Genomic DNA, 7,009 nt, shown 5'->3' on the forward strand with positions numbered 1-7,009 from the left:
CGTCAATTCTATAGGTGCCATTCTGAATGGTAGAATAGATATAGGATGCGTGTCTGGTATCACATCAATCCCAAAATCAATCTCCCTGCCTGGTGGGATCCCAGGGAGTTCATCCGGAAAGACTCCCAGAAAATCATTCACAACAGGCACAAACTCAAGTGTAGGTGCCTCAGTATCGGTGTCCATAACCCGGACCAAATGGTAAATACATTCCTTGTTGATCATCTTCGCGACCTTAAGGTAAGAAATAAACCTACCCTTCGGCACCACAACACCCCCATTCCACTCAATGACTGGCTCATTTGGAAATTCGAACCTAACGGTCCTGGTTCGGCAATCAAGCTTGGCAAATCATGAATAAAGCCAGTCCATCCCCATTATTACATCATAATCGACCATCCCCAATTCAATAAGATCGGCCACAGTGTCCCGACCACACAACGTGACAACATAATTCCTATAAACCCGTGCGGCTAAAATAGTCTCACCAACCGGAGTAGATACAGATAACGGCTCATGAAGTTATTCCGGTTCTATCCCAAATTCCATAGCAACATAAGGAGTGACATATGACAAAGTGGAACCGAGATCAATAAGAGCATATACATCATGGGATTGGACAGACAATATACCTGTGACAACATCTGGAGAAGCCTCTAAATCCCGATGCCTCCGCATAGCTTAAAATCTACCTGGTCCTCCCGAATTTTGTGCACCACCCCTAGTTGCACCATACCCTGAAGGTGTTGGGGTGCCTCGAGCTGGAGGTGCTGTGGATGTAGTAGCTGTAGAATTAGCTGGCTCCACCGTACCTCTGCCCATGTTTTGGCGGGAAGTGCGGCAATCCCTATGAATGCGACCCATCACACCGCACCCATAGCATATAGGTATGTCCATGAAGCCGGCCCCAAAGTGCATCCTCCCACACTTAGGGCATCGGAGCCTTCGCTGCTGAAACCTTCTGTCGGGCCGAACCTGCTGATGGGGTCCCCTGTTGCCCTGACTAGGTCCAGATGATTGTGCACTCATCAAAGACTGAGAAAATGATTGAGATGGTTCTGATGACCCTCCCCTGAATGCCGACCTATCACCACCATGACCGAAAGAACCACCAAAATTACCCGCGGAACGGGCCTTGTTGCTACTCTGACGCTCCATTCTATTCTTCAATTTACGTGTCTCTGTGGCTTGAGAAAATGCCACCATCTTACCACAGTTCATATCGGAATTCAAGGCAGTTGTAGAAGCCTCATTAATAACCAAGGGTCTAAGGCCCTGTACAAACTGGCGCACTCTATCCTCCATAGTGGGAAACATGTGAATAGCATACTTGGACAGGTGCGCAAACTCCATATGATACTCCCACACATTCATACTACCGTGCTTCAGTGTTTCAAACTCAGCAGTACGGGCTTCCTTAGTTTCGGCAGGCAAGAAATGATCCATAAAGGCATTTGTGAACTCACCCTACCTTACCGGAGGGCTCCTCTCCTCACGAGATTCCTCACACAACTTAAACCAAGAATAGCCCACCCCTTTCAGGCGGTAGGACGCCAACTCAACTCCCTCCATCTCTGTAGCATGCATAACCCGGAGAGTCCTGTGCATCTCATCAATGATGTCCTGGGGGTTCTCCTCGGGATTAGTACCCGTAAACACTGGAGGATCTAACTGAAGAAACTTGTTCACCCTGGAACTAGTAGATTCCCCTTGCTGACTCGAAGAAGTAGACCCAACACTTGATCTCTGGCCCCGAGAAGCCACTATCTGTGCCAACATCTGTATGGCTCCCCTAAGATCAACATCAGAAATATCAGAATCGGAAGCTCGAGCTAGAGGTTGAACTGGAATATCGGTTGGAGGAACCGTTGCACCTTCAGTAGGTGTAGGGATAGGTGCGGTCTGATTAGCCATGGTAGAATCAGGCAGTGTAGTAACTGGGGGAATACCCTCACCCCTCGTGTGCTCACCCGCATCATCAAATATAGGATCAACTGCCACTCCCGGGGTGACATTGGCTCCTTGGCCAGTTCTTGCATTCTTCTTAGGTGCCATGTACTGAAAATTAGAGCAACGCACGAGTTAAAGGAGGAACAATCTTACAATCAGCTTTATCGCATGATCGAGCACATGAAAGAAGGGTATTATTCCTAAATGCCCAAGTAGCATCCTAATTCTAGATGTGGTCGATAGCTTATTGATAAGAATGAATCTACAAGACACTGCTCCTACCAACCCTAGGACACTTTAAAATCTTAGGCTTTGATACTAAGTTTTTCACGCCCCAAACTCGGGGAGCGCGACCGGCACTCAACCGAGTGAACCCGACCGAGCAAGCCTATTAGATTTCCTTCTACTTAAACACATCCATGAATAAGTATAATACATATTTTCGTTAATTAAAAAATAAGGTGATCATGTCTTCAATACCAATTCATTACCATTAGTTACTTCATTAATAAGTCTCAAAACACAGACACACTCACACACCTTCGTGATTCAAAGTGGGACAAGTGATTTAATCATAGAACAACTTGTTTAACATTTCCAACACCCATACACAACCCACACTATGTCTACAGAGCCTCTAAAATACCAAAGAATACAATGATAGTGCCGGCAATAAGGCTCTGGCTATACCTCAAAATACAATAACACATACGAAACAAAAGATGCACAACCCCGAAATGAGATGGGGCTCACCAAGTCAGCTGGGAAGAATGAGCACTGCTATCACTGGTCAATATCCTCCGCTGTGGAACCACCTGCATCCATTAAAGATGCAATGCCCCCAACAAAAGGGACGTTAGTACATGTCAAATAGTACTATTATGAAAACCAAACACCAATGTAAGAACTAGGAAATACAATATGAATATGATGAACCAGGACGACAATAAAATAGCATAGATATCATAGATCCTTTGTAACCGTTTTAACACAAAGCGGCTCCGCCGCCTCACCCCAATGTATGCAGGTATAGGTATAAATACATTACCAAAACTCTATTCAAGCGGCCCTTCCGCCTCACCCCCAATGTATGTGAGTGGAGGTGTAAACACAATACCCATTTTCGCACAAAGCGCCCCCCCCGCCTCACCCCAATATATGCGGGTGGAAATGCATCAACGATACCAATACCTACACAAAGAAGCCATGCCGCATCACCCCAATATATAGGTGGGTGGTGGTGCAACAACAATACCAAAATCATACACAAAGCGGCATTGCCGCCTCACCCCAATGTGGAGGTGTAACCCCAATCACAATCTCTACACAATTTGGTATAATAGTTTTCCACATAAATCACGACTTGGGATCATAACACGTAGATACATAATCCATAGTCTGGAACACATTCTTAATTTATAATGCAATATAATAATAGTATTTGAAACACGAATTGTACGTATATCTTAGTCACAGAACTTATTCAGAATACTTGATTTGTAATAAATATCTTGAAACTTATAAGGATATTGGGGTTCCAATTCTTAAAGAGGAGTTTAGCCAGCATACCTCAATTGAGCTTCCTTAAATACTAAAATGTTCCGGAATTCTTAGCAACTTTAATCTATTTTAGAAATATAACAAGTTGAATCAAAATTAGGAAGATGATCATGGTTCTAGGTCATTTGAGCATTTTATCAAACACTAGCTGTGCATTAAAGTTTTAAGGTCCTTTTATGGAGGATTCCATCATCCCACAACCCATTCTTTACTATTTTTAGCTCACCATCTTTCTACTCCCTTTGACAATACATGCAACAAAATAAACAACTCCCATACCCAAGAATTGTCTTGCTAAATTCCCATTCTTAGACAAAATATGAAATTGAGGGCTACTGAGTTTTCCTTGTTAATCTCCAAAGATTCGAGCAAGAATTGAAGGACAATTTGTTGAAGATCACTCTCTCACTCTAGGGCACTCTCTCACTCTCAAAATGTCAGATTTTAGCTCAAAAATGGTCCTTTGCGTGTATTTAACGAAGTAGGGTCGGGCTATAAAACTCCCCAAAAATGAAGCTCCGGAAGAGAATATGCGGTCGCATATGCGACCACAGAATGAATATGCGGTCTGCATATCGGCCACACAATTTGGCCATCAAAACTGGGAAAGAATCTGCCTGGGTCTACGGTCACTACGGTCTACGGAAGAGGATATGCGGTCGCATATGCAACCGATAGCTTCGTATCATGATTTTGGACTTGGGAGTATGCCCAAAATCGAATTCGGAAGCACATAGGTTGATTTGTGTTATTTTGCCAAAAAAATAGCAATTTGAGGTTTAGAAGTTTGACCGTAGGTTGACTTTTGGCTATCTGGTATGGAAATTGGTTTTGAGACTTGGAATAGGTCTGTTATGCTATTTAGAACATATCTAAAATTTTGGTATCATTTGGAGTTGATTTGATAGGATTCAGGCATTTAGTTGTAATTCTAGAAGTTCTTGAACTTTAATTTAAAATTCAGGTGTTTTGGTGTCTCATTCATAATTCTAGATGTTAGTTTTTGTATTTTTATCGCGCGAGCGAGTTCGTATAATGATTTTAGACTTGTGTGGATGTTTGGTTTGGAGTCCCGAAGGCTCGGATGAGTTTCGGATGTGTCATGAAATGGTTTTGGACTGAAATTGATTTGTTGATGTGATGATGCCTCTGGTGTTGCATTTGTGAACACCAGCATCACAATTGCGACATAGCAGGGGGATTACAGGTATTGCAATTGCGATGCCTCGGCCACAATTGCGAAGTTGACCCGGGCTGGGCTAGTTTATCATTTGCGATATATTTATTGCTTTTTGCGAGGGAAGCAGGCTTCGCAATTGCGAAGCCCATGTCACAATTACGACTTCCCACATAGGCTGTCAGTGCCACATTTGCAAGACTTCCTTTGCAATTGCGAGGATTCGCAATTGTCGCAATTTTGACACCTGCAACTGAACAAAAGGTTAGAAAGTCGGGATTTCATATTATTTTATCATATCTTAGAACATAGGCTCGGTAGGAGGTGATTTGGAGAAGGAATGTTCACCTACAAACATTGGGTAAGTGACTCTAATCAATTTCCAACTATATTTCATGCATATATCTTATATTTAACATCAAATTTATGTGAATAAAAGTGAAAATTCGAGAAATTTTGTCAAGTTTTGGAAAAATGAATAATTGAGTTTTGACAGTCGATTTGGGCTAGGATTTAAAAATAAAATACATATGTGGACTCATAGGGTTATGGGTAGTCGGAATCTACCCTTGGATTCTGGATTTGACTAGGTGGGCCTAGGGTTGACTTTTGTTGAACTTTTGGTAATGTTGTAAAGATCGAAGATTTATCTATTGTAATTGTTTTCCCTTGCAATGTTTGATGATATTAAGTCCCTTTTGGTTAGATTGAGCCATGCGGAGTCGAATCTTAGGGGAAAAGCTATTTTCGAGGGCTGAGTTGACCTAGTTGAGGTATGTATCTTGCCTACCTTTATGTGGGAGAACTACCCTCTAGTATTTGGGATTGATTATGCTATTTGTGTTATGTGAAAGCTGTGTATGCAAGGTGACGAGTGGGTACACAGACTATATGTGGTATTTGACCGGTTTAGACTATTTAGACTCTTTCCATGCCTTTAATTGAATTGTCATAACATGTTATATTACTCATTATTAATATACTCTTACATGTGTCAATCTACCCTTACATGCTTTATTTGACATTATTAACACTTGTTCTACCTCTTGTTATTTTGCTTTTATATGCTTTAGTTGATGTTATTGCCTTCCTTATTGTCTTGTTACCTCTTAAATTATTGAATTACTTTTATTTAAGTTGTTATTTCGTGAGATATCTTCTTGTTGAGTTATTGGTGTTGAAGTTGTAAAAGTCGTTATCACATTGAGCAATTCACATTCATTTGTTATTGTTGAAATTCTTGTACACATTGTGGTTGAGCCATGGGCTATTTTATTATGAAAACATTGGTATTGTTTACTTTGTGGTAAGTTGTGGCATATGGGCACTTATGGTACGAGTTGTGATTGTGTTGTGATATTGATATAGATGCGGTGGTATAAGGCTAGGGCTTTGATATGCATGCAGTGAGATAGGGTGAGCTTGATATGCGTGTTGCAAGTAGGGAAACTATTGAAGCCGCGCGGTGAGATAACGTGGGCTAAAACGCGGGTAGCTATTTCGAAAAAAATACTTTTCAAAATTAAATGCAAGGCTCCCGTGGTAAAAGGATAAGTAGTCGCTGCAAATATAATTCGGTCTAAGAGTCCGAAGTCGAATCCTACATAGAACTAAGGTTTAGCTACAACTGTTCATTATCACTAAGAAGACAAGCTCGAATAATTCCTAAGTTAGAAATATTAAGATTCTTATTTTTAATTAATTAACTAACAAATTAAAGTAATAAATTAATAACTAAATATATTAAAGGTTGGAGACAAGATTAGGGAGGTCTAGAGTTATGATTTTCCTAATTGTCGGAATCCTTCTCGCTACGTATTCTATAATTTCGGTTAATTATTCTCTACTGATCCTGAGCACTCAGCTTATCGTAATTCTCTCTCGAATAACTACAATAATGTACTAGTCATATTCTCTCGAATTATGCTAGCTCGCACTTTTTCACCGCTCACTTTGATCACGTCAAAGCTTCGTTATCTCTAATCCCTCTTTTAAACCCGTCGTATTGATCTCTCATATACGTTAGGAGTGACGTTGTTCAACAACCACCTAAATATGTACACTTTTCAAGAAATACATAATAAATACGCATCGTTAATTGAGAGCTCTTCAATTAACTAAAATAAGCATGTAGTTGAACAAATAGAAAAATTCAATGACTCAGTTATATCAAAACGTATCAAGAATTCATCCTACAAAAGGTTCCATGAAAACCCTACATAACAAATTAGCTATTCATAATAGTATGCAAAACTACAATACTAGAATTATAACAAATAATGGAAATAGGAAAAAGAAAGTGAAAAACTCATAGAAGAATTC

General features: G+C 40.6%; 2 protein-coding genes across 2 annotated transcripts; both read right to left on the reverse strand.

Moving 5' to 3' along the window:
• Positions 1–681: 681 nt before the first annotated feature.
• LOC117275153 (uncharacterized) lies at positions 682–1,446 on the reverse strand. Its single transcript, XM_033654503.2, has one exon. The coding sequence runs from the start codon at positions 1,444–1,446 to the stop codon at positions 682–684; it is 765 nt and encodes a 254-aa protein (XP_033510394.2).
• Positions 1,447–1,467: 21 nt separating this feature from the next.
• On the reverse strand, positions 1,468–1,914 carry LOC138907476 (uncharacterized). The gene has a single exon (XM_070198075.1). The coding sequence runs from the start codon at positions 1,912–1,914 to the stop codon at positions 1,468–1,470; it is 447 nt and encodes a 148-aa protein (XP_070054176.1).
• Between the last annotated feature and the right edge of the window lie 5,095 nt (positions 1,915–7,009).

This window comes from Nicotiana tomentosiformis, chromosome 3, assembly GCF_000390325.3.
Source record: "Nicotiana tomentosiformis chromosome 3, ASM39032v3, whole genome shotgun sequence".
In the NCBI taxonomy this organism is placed as follows: domain Eukaryota; kingdom Viridiplantae; phylum Streptophyta; class Magnoliopsida; order Solanales; family Solanaceae; genus Nicotiana; species Nicotiana tomentosiformis.